The sequence below is a fragment of the Scyliorhinus canicula genome, chromosome 17 (assembly GCF_902713615.1).
Source record: "Scyliorhinus canicula chromosome 17, sScyCan1.1, whole genome shotgun sequence".
NCBI classification, from domain to species: Eukaryota; Metazoa; Chordata; class Chondrichthyes; order Carcharhiniformes; family Scyliorhinidae; genus Scyliorhinus; species Scyliorhinus canicula.
In genome coordinates, this window is record NC_052162.1 from 43,419,129 (window position 1) to 43,432,550 (window position 13,422).

Sequence of the window (13,422 nt, forward strand, 5' to 3'; positions counted from 1 at the left end):
AATAATCTTTATTAATAATAATCTTTATTAGTGTCACAAGCAGGCTTACATTAACACTGCAATTAAGTTACTGTGAAAATCCCCTAGTCGCCTGGTCAGGTACATTGAGGGTGAATTCTGAATGTCCAATTAACGTAACAAGCACGCATTTCTGGACTAGTGGGAGGAAACCGGAGCACCCGAGGAAACCCACGCAGACAAGGGGAGAGCGTGCAGACTATACAGACAGTGACCCAAGCCGGGAATTGAACCCAGGTCCCTGGTGCTGTGAAGCAACGGTGTTAACCACTGTGCTGCCCATCACAAGTGCACACGAAGGACATAAAAATATTAATACTCATTGCCTCATTTATCTCAACCTAAAACAGATATATAGATGTATCAGACTAATGCATATATATGTATTAATTTAATGATGCACCCACTCCTTTCCCTGCCCAGCTGAGGCCTAGGTTTTGCATACACTGCCTTTTTCAGCAGGCTAACTGGCCTCTGAGGTGGCAATTTGACCATTCCACTCAGCCATGGGTACATCAGATCACAGGTAGGTTTTTTTAAAAAAAAAAGTTTTTATAAAGCATTTTCAGATAATGTTTGTTAAAGAGTTCTGATCAGTTAGCGATTAAGAGGTTTATATATACCAACCGACTATATAGATTTATGTTTTGAAAAGAAAAGCAAATCATTATTTTAGACCAAATCTCATGATTTTTACAATAGGTTTCATGATTTAAAAGATGGTTGGACGAAAATCGAGACCTTTTTGAGCCAGCAGGAATTTATTATGGGTAAATCTTCAGGTTTAAAAAAAATGAGATATCAGGGAGAATGCTGCAGTTGATGTTGGGTATATGTTCTTTCAAAAGGCGTTTGATAAGGCACCACATAATAGGTGCGTTAGTAAAATTGAAACACATGGAATATAGGGGGCAGTGGTTAAGTGGATATAAAAGCAGATGAGGCTTAGAGAAGATTTGATAGAGGTGCTAAAGTCATGAAGGGTTTATTTAATCTCCCTAAAGAGATATGGTTTGAGATTGGATAGTGCCTTGCAGTACCTGGCAGGCTCATTCAAGGACACGATGGTCACATGGGAAATTAAAAATATTAATACTGGTACTGTAAAGTTTCCAAAGTTTGGAGTTAAGGTTTTACTTCCAACCTAACCCACACATTACCTGATGTCAGAATGTTAATCCTGGCATTAAATGCCTGAAATTGACAATACTGCTTTCCCTTAGCTCTGGCATTCCTCATATTGAGTACAAATTACACAGGAAAATATCCAGAATTAAATAATGCAAGTGCACTTGCTTTGTTCTGTTCAGCAGTTTATTAACATCTCATGATAGAACCATACAAAATCTTTACAGGTATCGTATCACAGCAAGAACCAGTTGCGTGGATACACAAGTTGTCTATTGTGTCTGTACGACTGGGCTGCAGGACTGCTGCAAGTGTGGCTTGTTGTGAAAACTGGCAACGACAATATATTTTGAACCTGTACTTTATATCATTCTTTTCCACTTCCACAAATGCCATATAAGCATGCAATAAACCAGTATGCCTACATATCTGTAGTTTCAGTCTCTTGTCTGTTCTTGGGTTTAACATTCATTTTTTCTTTGTTTCCAAAGACTAAAATAACTGCAGCTTTCCAAACACAAATGTTGCCAAATTGGTGGATTTTTTTTTAAAAGGAAACAAAAGTGAGTTTGGTAGTTAAACTATGTGTAAAAATGTGTTTTTGTGAACTATGCGCTACTTTTAGAGGCTGCTTCAGAACTTCTTCTTTTAACGTCCCAGTTATAAACTCTTGCCATATCTAAAAGATAGCAGGTTAAGGAGAAATCAAACATATCATTGACACTTACAATTGATTCAATGCTGACAGCTCCAGAATGCCACCAGGTTTCCTGTTAGTAAAAAGCTTTACGAAAGGAAGTTCCTCAAATGGCTCCCAAAGGGCCATGGTAATCCAATGTTTTATCTCTGGTTATAAGTAACGGCTACGGTACTATATTTGCATCCCAAACGTCATGGGCTCAAGTCCCACCACGATACATTATGAGATTAAACTCAATAAAAATATGACACAAAGGATTGCCTGCCAAGCATCTTGTCTTGTCTACTTTTGACTCTAATCCCACATTACAAGGCTTGTTCTTAATTTCTCCAGTATATTCTTTGCTCTCTGCCATCCAGGTCAATCCTAGAATGGGCCCATCTGCTTCAAATCTATCTGTTGTATATCTTGCTTCACTAGTTTACCCAGTCACCACCAGATCTGGATGGACAACAACTTCATGCTCACTCTCTTCTGCCACTGCCCTTCCCAAAAATCTCTGGGATCATCTACAACCAGGATAACACCTAGCATATTTTCTTTGGTTTCTCTTCGATCACCCTTCACGTCCTCTTCAAGCTCATCTCATTCATGAGACCCATCTCTTACTCTCTTCACCCCATTCTGTGATGAATGCAGGAATTTCAGATGATCTGTTTTATAGATATTTGGTGCAGTAAGGGTTACAAGCCTTGGTTAGTGTGTGTGTGTGGCTGCTGCAATCATGTTTTAAAAGAATCCTAGTTTGAAAGTTTGTGAGCCAGGGGTGCAATTGTAAAAAGCTTGGGCTAATGGAATGTTGTTTTGATCATGGGGCTAATTAGATTTCAGCTTGGTAAGATGATGTCATTACTGCATGGAGCGAAGTTATCAGGCATTTTGCAATGAAAGCAGGTCAGTGGAGTTCTAGCTGAAGCTGCATACAGAAGAGCACTGTGGTTGGAAAGGTGAACAAACCAGCTGAAACAGCTTCTGAAGACATACTGCCAGAGTTCCATGGGTCGGACAGATTTTCTTTTCTTTAAAGCAATGTCAAGAGACCTCTCTTTCTCAAAGAGAGGCAGCACGATAGCACAGTGGTTAGCACAGTTGCTTCACGGCACCAGGGTCCCAGGTTTGATTCCTGGCTTGTGTCACTGTCTGTGCGGAGTCGGCACGTTCTCCCCGTGTCTGCGTGGGTTTCCTCCGGGTGCTCCGGTTTCCTCCCACAGTCCAAAGATGTGCAGGTTAGGTGGATTGGTCATGCTAAATTGCCCTTAGTGTCCAAAAAAGATTAGGTGGCGTTACTGAGACAGGGTGGAGGTGGGGAGGGGCTTAAGTGGGATGCTCTTTCCAAGAGCCAGTGCAGACTCGATGGGCCAAATAGCCTCCTTCTGCACCGTAAATTCTTGTTAAACATCTCTGAGTGCCAATGGTTTAATAGTGGATTGAGCTGAGATGGGTTTTATTCTTCTTGTTTGGGTGGGAATCAAGATCGCAATTATATTCAGTAGTATTGTTTAAGGGGTAATTGTAAGTTATTTTTGGTGCGATGTTAAAGATATTGTAATACTGTTAGTAATAAAGTTTGTTTTAATATAGTATATCCCTATGACTTCGTGTAATCACTCTTGGAGCGAGGTATCCTTTCCTCACGGTCTTACGAAATTAAAATAAAATACTGGGGTTTCTATCCAACATCGTAGCCACTGTTGGGGTCTGCTCTGAGAGCATAATAATTCTCACTAAACTTCTGACACCGCCCTCCCAGCCTGCAGTTTTTCTTCCTGGCCCCACAAGATAGCTGACACTGCAAATAGGAACATGGAAACTGTTAGATGAAAAAAGATCAATATTCACCTCTTACTATCCTGGTAGTGAAATGACACTATAATAAAGAATGTTTGATTAATCATAGCAACCAATCTCTACCAATAAGTCTGCAACGGACTCAGAAACAACACAAGGAAACGGTGGTGCATTTTGGATTCAAGGGCATATTTTTCTTCCTGAGCTTTCCACACAGACATTTACCAAATTAGACAAATATACATAAAATGTAAAAATGTTATTTTTTGAAAAAAATTATTTTTATTTGAATAATCATACTAACTACTTCTGGTCTTCCTTAAGTCTGTTCCATAGATTGGCTACTCGCTCGCTAAATATTAATCCAGTCTAGTTTTGAATTTATCTCCCTCAGGTGTTGGTGGTTTCCTCTGGTTGTATTGGACACTGAGCATTTCTGCAGTTTGGTTTATGCCAGTACCACTTAGCTCTTGATTTCATCACAACTTTCATGTAGAGATGGACATGAGAGCTGAATGCTAGATATCAAGGCATCATTAAACTGAGCTCAAAGAGCTTCCGCAAAACTGAAGGTCAAGGGGAAAATTCTTCAATTGTTACAAACATACCTTAAATACAGGAATATCTGTGATTTTTGGAGACAAATCATTGTAGCTCTCAGTTTTGCAGAAGCTCTTTGATGTCATGCTCAGTTTAGGGGGTGAGGGTGGAGCCATGCTAAAAAATGGCAGTCGTCAGGGTATCCGACCAGCCAGAACTATTCACGGGGAAGAGAGCTGAGGCCCTATCCTTTGCTTCTCTAATCGCCCGTCGGAGAACCCTGCTCGGCTGCCGGTCAGCAGTATCACCACACCTGCAGACTGGCTGGCAGATCAATCGGAATTTCGCCACCTGAAGATCAAGTTCACCATCCGAGCGTCAGAGGGTGGCTTCCACAAAGTGTGGAAGCCATTCACCAACTTGTTCTAGGACCTGTTTGAAGCCAATAGAATGTTTTGGAGGGGGGGGGGGGGGGGGGGGGGGGGAGAGACGTACAGGAGCCAACGGCACCACAGGGAGCAGGCAGGAAAGGGAGGGTGGGGAGCTACCAGGAAAAGGAGGGGGAGGCCAGAGAGCGGTACAGTTACCCTTACTGCATGTATGACATGTAAAAAAACTTCGATAAAAACCAAAAAAAAAATTCTTTTTTTTCTTAAATTTAGAGTACCCAATTAATTTTTATCCAATTAAGGGGCAATTTAGTGTGGCCAATCCGCCTACCCTGCACACCTTTAGGTTGTGGGGGCGAAACCTACGTAAACACGGGGATAATTTGCAAACTCCACACGGACAGTGACCCAGAGCCCGAATCGAACCTGGGACCTCGGCGCCGTTAGGCATCAGGGCTAACCCACTGTGCCACCATGCTGCCCTAAGGGTAGCACGGTAGCATTGTGGATAGCACAATCGCTTCACAGCTCCAGGGTCCCAGGTTCGATTCCCGGCTTGGGTCACTGTCTGTGCGGAGTCTGCACATCCTCCCAGTGTGTGCGTGGGTTTCCTCCGGGTGCTCTGGTTTCCTCCCACAGTCCAAAGATGTGCAGGTTAGGTGGATTGGCCATGATAAATTGCCCTTAGTGTCCAAAATTGCCCTTAGTGTTGGGTGGGGTTACTGGGTTATGGGGATAGGGTGGAGGTGTAAACCTTGGGTAGGGTGCTCTTTCCAGGAGCTGGTGCAGACTCGATGGGCCGAATGGCCTCCTTCTGCACTGTTATGTCTATGTCTAATCTTTTGTTGGATACCATTTAACAGAAGCTTAATTGAACCAGTTTAATCAGCTGTCTGGTTACAAAAGCAGGGCAGGAGTTGGGTAACTGCATTAATTGGTTCACATCTTGACCTTGAAGAGTCTCACCCGCATTAAAAAGGCTCAACTCAGGAAAACAATGGGGAAGGGTTTGCCAGTCTGGAGGAGCTAAGGGAAAGGGTAGAGCTGCCGAGGGAGAGTGAGTTCAGGTATCTGCAGGTTAGGGACTTTGCACAAAATGTCTGGAGGGGGTTCCCTAGGTTGCCTGTATACAACCTGCTAGAGCGACTGCTGCTTCTGGATGTAGAAGAGGAGGGAAGAATTCGGGATCTACACAAGTGGCTGGGGGTGCAGGGAGGCGAGCGGGTGATGAAGATCAAGGAGAAATGGGAAGGGGAGTTGGGAGGGGAGATCAATTGGGGAATATGGAATGAGGCACTGCTTAGGGTAAACGGGACCTCCTCTTGTGCAAGGATGAGCCTGATACAGTTTAAGGTGGTGCACAGGGTGCATATGACTCGGGCGAGAATGAGTGGGTTCTTTCAGGGAGTAGCAAATGAGTGCGAGAGGTGGGGGCCAGCGAATCACATGCACATGTTTTGGGGTTGTGAAAAATTGGGAAGATTCATGGCGGGAGTGTTCGCAGTCTTAGCCAGGATAATGGGGAAGGAGGTGGACCTTTGGTGGCGATATTTGGGGTTTCAGTGAAGCTGGAGCTTCAATCCTTAATATCCAATCCTTTCATCACTAGGGCACTGTTGATTGTATTTTTTTTAGTTATTCATGTGACGGAGGCATTGCAGGCTAGGCCTGTTTTTATTGCCCATTCCCAATTTCACTTGAGAAAACAGCGATGAGCTGCCTTCTTGAACATGCTTTAGCGCCTGTGGGTGTAGGTACACCTACAGTGCTATTAGGGAGGGTATTCCAGGGGAGCCAATGGCACAATGGTATTGTCACTGAATTGGTAATCCATAGACCCAGTGGGGACCCAGGTTCAAATTCCTGGAATTTAAACTAAAAGTCTAATGACCATGAAATCATTGTCAATTGTTATAAAAACCTATCTGGTTCACTCATGTCCTTACCTGGTCTGGCCTGCATGCACCTCCACAGCAATGTGGTTGACTCTTAAATGCTCTCTGAAATCGTCTAATCATTCTGTTGTATCCAACTGCTACAAAAAAAAGGGAAACTGGATGGGCTATCCAGCACTGACCAAGCACCTACGGCAAACCCGTACCCAGCCCTGTCATTGTGCCAAAAATTGGGAGAGCTGTCTCACAGACTATTCAAACAACAGCCTGACAAAGCCATACTCATGGATTCATACCTTACAGATAATGTGATCTGAGAATCCTGACAATGCAGAAGGAGGCCATTTGGCCCATCAAATCTGCACCGACCCTCCAAAGGAACACCCTACATCGACCCAGTCCTCCCGCCCTATCCCCGTGACCGCACCGTATCTTTGGACACTAAGGGGCAATTTTGCATGGCCCATCCACCTAACCTGCACATCTCTTGACTGTGGGAAGAAACCGGAGCATCTGGAGGAAAGCCGCGCAGACATGGGGAGAACATGCTAACTCCTCAGAGACAGTAACCCAAAATTGGAACTGGGTCCCTGGCACTGTGAGGCAGCAGTGCCAACCACTGTGCCACCATGCCACCCTCACCCAGGCACCATTCCTGTCCCACTAGTAGGACTGACCCAAGAGAGGTGACAACGGCACAGTGGTATACTGATGACAGGAGTTGCCCTGGGAGTCCTCAACAATGATTGTGGACCCCATGAAGTCTTATCGCATCAGGTCAAACATAGACAAGGTTACCATCTCCCTCGGCTGATGAATCAGTACTCCTCCATGTTGAACATTAGTTGGAGGAAGCAAGGGCACAGAATGTGGGTGGGGGACTTCAATGTCCATCACTTAAAATGGCTTGTAGCACCACCACGGACCGAGGTGGCAGGGTACAGCTGCTAGACCGGATCTGCTGCAGGTGGTGAGGAAACCAAGAGGAAAAAAGCATACTTGGCGTCACCCTCAACAACCTACCTCGGATGCATCTGTCCATGACAATATCGGTAGGAGTGACCACCGCACAGTCCTTGTGGAGCCAAAGTCCCATCTTCACATTGAGGATACCCTCCATCTTGTGTGGCATTACCATTGTGCTAAATGGGATAGAGATCTAGCAGCTCAAGACTGGGCATCCATGAGGCGCTGTGGGTCGTCAGCAGCAGCAGAATTGTACTCAACCAAAATCTGAAACCTCATGGTCTGTCGTTACCACCAAGTCTGGTGATCAACCCTGGTTCAATTAATATTGTAAGAGGGCATGGCAAGAACAGCACCAGACACACCTAAAAATGAAGTGTCAACCTGGTGAAGTGACAGATTGATTGGCAGCCCTTCTACAAACATTCACTCCCTCCGCAACCGGTGAACAATGGCAGCCGTGCGTACCACCTGCAAGATACACTGCACAAACTCACCAAAGCTCCCTGGGTAGCACCTTCCAACCAAAGGCCTGCTACCATCTAGAAGGACAAGAGGAGCAGATACCTGGGAACATCACCACCTGGAAGTTCCTCTTAAAGTCACTCACCATCCTGACTTGCAAATACATTGCCATTTCTTCACTGTGGATGGGACAAAATCCTGGAACTTCCTCCCGAAGAGCACTGTGGATGGACCAACACCTCAGAAACTGCAGCAGTTCAAGGCGGCAGCTCATCACCAACTTCTCACGGTCAACTAGGGTTGGCCAATAAATGCTGGACTAGCCAGTGATGCCTAAATTCCTCAAATTAATTTTTTTTTAAAAAACTTGACCCAGCGACTGTGAAGGAAAGGTGATATTTTTCCAAGTCGTGATGGTGAATGGCTTTGAGAGGAACTTCCAGGTGGTGATGTTTCCATGCATCTGCTTTCCTTGTCTTTTCAGATGGTAACGTTCATGGATTTGGAAGGTGCTGTCTAAGTAGCCTTGGTGAATTCTTGCAATGCATCTTGTAGATGGCACAAACTACTGCCATTGTGTGTCGGTGGTAGAGGAACTGCATGTTTGTGGACAGGATGTCAATCAAACGACTGCTTTGTCGTAATGGTGTCAAGGTTCTCAATGTTGTTGGAGCTGCACTCATCCAGACAAGTGGAGAGTATTCCATCACACTCCTGACTCCAATGTCTATGTATTTATATTGTGTAATTATCGCTATGTCCAATGTTTTTCATGGTCTGCCTGGACTGTACGCAGAACAATACGTTTCACTGTACCTCGGTACACGTGACAATAAATCTAAATATGTGGACTGAGTGGATATCAGATTTAGCTGCAATGTACTAAAGTAAAATGACGTGCCTACACTCACTGTCTCGGTTCAGTCTTAAATAATAACTCCTTGAGTGTGGTAGTTGGCTCCATCCCACACCCATGGAACCATTTTCCAGCATAATTTAGTATTTTCAGAAGGAAGAGAAAAAACTGAAAAAGAATAAAAAGGCAACTAATACATTGTGCCACAAAGTGCATTTGCGCCCGTGACATCCAACATCCCTACGTCAGCAGTGGTAAATGAGTAACAGTAAGGTAAAGTAGCCATAGTCCCAGATAGCCATAGGCTGCTTTCCCCTTTAAGGGAGAGAGATGACTGGTTGTGATTTAACCTGAGGGTCACCACATCAGGCGAGGGGCAAGGTTGAGAAGGTGGACCTTCATGAATGACCTTCCATTCATAAATAACATCCATGTTACGAAGAGAAGAGGACCAATCTAAATGGTCAATTTCAGTGAATGCGGACGAGATACTGATATTGTAAATGACACATTACAGCTATACTTCTAGCTGGAGCAGGTAGAATGGCAATAGAGGATCTGACAAGCTGAGGGAGAACATTTACAAAAATAATTTCAGGTACATGCAGTTGTAGACAACTCAGTAACCCATTCCGAACACCTATCATTTTAAATTTCCTTATATTTCTAAATTTACAATTTTTTACGGCACATCGAAGCATCGAACAGCTTAGTTCTGCAGAATAGTAAAAGTCTGTTCACCAATATTGAGTATTCAAGTGAAGCCCAAACTGGTCCCAGTGGATTTCTTTCAACGGTATGTATCATTCATATTTCAATACACAACTGCATGGATTATTCAAGACAATGCTAGTTGCCCATCTTAAGTGCACGACTGTGGGTAGTGCACAGTGGGTCAATCACTATTTGTCCATGAAAAAGGGAGGAATAATTCAGTGGTAAATCTGACCTGAATGTATACCTCCTATCTGTCATATTGAAAAGCATTGTTTTATCCACCTGTCCTCAGGCAGTCGGTTTTCAACTTATTCATATGACCTTCATATGACAAACAATAAAGAAATGTCTCACCAAAAATATGAAAAATAAATAAGTTACCATATCTCCCAGTGTCAATTTGGTATAAAGGATACTGACTTCTGTGGTAGTAAACTGATCTCGAAGAAAGTCCAGGTCTTCTTCTAGTCCTTCCAGATTACGGGTTGCAGTTGTCAGATTCTTCTCGAGTAATGCTCGAGCCTCATCAATATCATATTCAAGCATTACGTTAGCCTGTGGCAAGACAGAGACATTTCTTATCTATTTTTCTGTCAATCCCCACACCCACCCTTTGCCTTCACTGGCTCCTCAATGTATATCCAGGAACTTAATGCAACTAGTTGTTTTGCATTAGTGAGCAAGAACATGAGTACTAGCAGGCTAATCATTGGTGTGTATCACAATTGATCCTGCCCACACTGATTTCTACAGATGCACTTTCCAGCAAAGGACGCTGGATAGTGATCAAGAGCAGGACCTATGGCTGATTCTTCCCAGCCACTGTCCAAGGATGCAAAGGTCGGCAGTAAATACCCTACTGCTACCCAAATGGAGATTCCTTACTCTAAAAAGAGCAAGAGCCTCATCCATATGGGTAGCTACACATCTCCTTTTCAACTGAGCCAAGGTGGAGAAGCAGCAAGGGAACTCTAGTCTGAACTATTGTACAACAGTTAAAATTAACCTAAAACATAATTTTATTTTTTATGGAATGCATGGCTACTGACAAAAACATTCTTAGCCTGAATAATGTGAACATAATGGTACTGTTTAATTTTAAACTTATAGCTTTTTGTAACCAATAGCTTAATTTTAATTTTTCCCTGAAAATTTACCTATCAACATTCACAATTTTTTTAAGGAACAGTTCCAATATGTCAAAACGAAACAGGTACAACTGACTAAACATAACAAGTAATAGCTTTAGCACCACCATTAAGTTACAAATATATCATATCCTTGTTGGGCCCAGAGGAAATAACCTGCATTACAAACTGGTAAAGCCCCTGTTCCAGATGGCTTCCCCACTGAGTTCGACGTTTCCCGACGTGGGAAGGAGTCAGCAACATTTCCCCAGCAGTGTATGGCATGGACCAGGAGTGGGGCGAGTAAAAAAAGTGGTAGCAAAGCCAAAACAGGTGCGAGGGAAGAAGCACAAGATGGCGGCGGGCGGAGACCAGGCGGCATGGATGCAGTGGATGCAGGAGCAGCAGGAGGCTCTTCAGCGCTGCTTCAGGGAGCTTAAAGCGGAGCTGCTGGAGCCGATGAAGGCTTCAATTAATAAGCTGTTGGAGACCCAGACGGCCCGGGGGTGGCAATCAGAGAGGTCCGACAAAAGGTCTCCGAAAACGAGGATGAGATCTTAGGCCTCGCAGTGAAGGTGGAGGCGCACGAGGATCTCCATAAAAAATGGCAGGAGAGATTCAAAGAGATGGAGAACCGTTCCGAGGCGGAAAAATCTGCGGATCCTGGCCCTTCCGGAGGGGCTGGATGGGTCGGACGTGGGGGCCTATGTGGTCACCATGCTAAATTCGCTGATGGGAGCTGGGTACTTTCAGGGGCCCCTGGAGCTGGAGGGGGCCCACAGAGTGTTGGCGAGAAGGCCCAAGCTTAATGAGCCGCCGCGGGCGGTGCTGGTGCGGTTCCACCGGTTTGCTGACCGGGAGTGTGTGCTCAGGTGGGCCAAGAAGGAGCGGAGTAGCAGGTGGGAGAACGCGGAGGTACGGATCTACCAGGACTGGTGCGGAGATGGCAAAGAGGAGGGCCGGGTACAACCGGATGAAGGCGGTGCTACACAGGAAGGGAGTGAAGTTCGGTATGCTGCAGCCGGCGCGTCTGTGGGTCACCCACAAGGACCGTCACTTTTACTTTGAGTCCCCGGGGGAGGCGTGGGCTTTCGTACAGGTCGAAAAATTGGACTCAAACTGAGGGTTGGGTACGGGGGTTTGCGTGTAGCTGTGTTACATTTTGAGGGGGGGGGGGTTCTCTGTTTATTGTTGGTTCTTTGTTGCTTTTAGGGAGGGTGGGGCACTGTTTTTGCTTGGGTCTGTTGGATGGGCTCGGGGATGGGGGCAGACCTGCAGTGTGGGGGGGTGTTGGGGCCCTGCGAGGGGACCGGGCCTGTAAAGGAAGCTGCGTCAGAGGAGGCGGGGTCGCGTAGGTGGAAGGCGCAGGCTTCTTCCCGGCTGAGGGCTGAAGGGGGCGGGTCCGGAGCTGGGAAGCACGGGCTTTTTCCCGTGCTGAGAGCGGTAGGGGGAGGAGGAGAACCTGCTGGTGGGCAATGGGGAGGAGGGGAAGCCCCACTCTGGGAGGGGTCGAAGGAGTGGCAGGAGTGGTCGGGGTCAGCAGGAGTCAGCTGACTTACGCAAGTGCAATGGAGGGAGCAATGCAGCTTGGGGGGGGGGGGGGGGGGGGGGGGGGGGTCCTAGCTGGGGGAGGGGGTGGCACCAGGTTGCTGCTGGAATGGCCAAGAGGGAGCTGGAGCAGGTAGAGGGGGTAGGGATGGGGGTCTGCCGACGTGGGGAAGGGGCCGATCGGGGAGCACGGGCACGTGGCGGGCTGAGGAAGGGTAATGACTAGTTGGCGGGGGAGGAGGGTAGGTAGCCCCCTGATCTGGCTGATAACCTGGAATGTAAGGGGACTGAATGGGCCGGTCAAACGGGCCCGCATGTTTGCGCACCTGAAGGCGGATGTGGTTATGCTTCAGGAGACGCACCTGAAGGTGGCGGATCAGGTTAGATTGCGGAAGGGATGGGTAGGCCAGGTGTTTCATTCTGGGCTGGATGCAAAAAAATCGGGGGGTGGCGGTCCTGGTGGGAAAGAGGGTGTCGTTCGAGGCGTCGAACGTTGTGGCAGACAGTGGCGGGAGGTATGTGATGGTAAGTGACAAGCTTCAGGGGGAGCAGGTGGTGCTGGTCAATGTATACGCCCCAAATGGGACGATGCGGGTTTCATGCGGCGCATGTTGGGCCGGATTCCAGACTTGGAGACGGGGGCCTGATAATGGGGGGGGATTTCAACACGGTGCTGGATCCGGCTCTGGATCGATCCAGATCCAGGAAGGGTAGGAGGCCAGCGGCGGCTAAGGTGCTGAGGGGGTTTATGGACCAGATGGGAGGGGTTGACCCATGGAGATTTGCAAGACCGAGGGCCAGGGAATTTTAATTCTTCTCCCATGTGCATAAGGCCTATTCCGGATTGATTTTTTTGTTATGAGTAGGGCGCTGATTGCGAGAGTGGAGGATACTGAGTACTCAGCGATAGCCATTTCTGGGTGGACCTCGAGCTGCGGGAGGAGAGACCAGCGCCCGCTTTGGCGTTTAGAGGTAGGTTTGCTGGCGGACGAGGAGGTGGGCGGGCGGGTCCGAGGATGTATTGAGAGGTACCTGGAGGCCAATGACAATGGGGAGATCGAGTGGGGACGGTCTGGGAGGCGCTGAAGGCGGTGGTTAGGGGAGAGTTGATCTCCATTTGGGTCCACAGGGAGAGAGCAGAGAGAGAGAGAGAGGTTGGTGGGGGAGATGGTGAGGGTGGACAGGAGGTACGCGGAGGCTCCGGAGGAGGGATTGTTGAGGGAGCGGCGTAGTCTCCAGGCCGAATTCGACCTGCTGACCACCAGGAAGGCGGAAGTTCAGTGGA

At 46.8% G+C, this 13,422-nt stretch overlaps 1 protein-coding gene across 1 annotated transcript in view; it reads right to left on the reverse strand.

The window, feature by feature from the left end:
• Nucleotides 1-1,314: 1,314 nt before the first annotated feature.
• The window catches only part of vbp1 (von Hippel-Lindau binding protein 1), a 30,234-nt gene continuing 18,126 nt past the window's right edge, over nucleotides 1,315-13,422 (reverse strand). The window contains exons 5-6 of the mRNA XM_038775352.1: nucleotides 9,879-10,017; nucleotides 1,315-1,825 (exon numbers count right to left, since the gene is read on the reverse strand). Coding sequence (XP_038631280.1) covers nucleotides 1,755-1,825; nucleotides 9,879-10,017 — 210 coding nt within the window. The 3' untranslated portion in view covers nucleotides 1,315-1,754. The remainder of the gene's footprint in view (nucleotides 1,826-9,878; nucleotides 10,018-13,422) is intronic.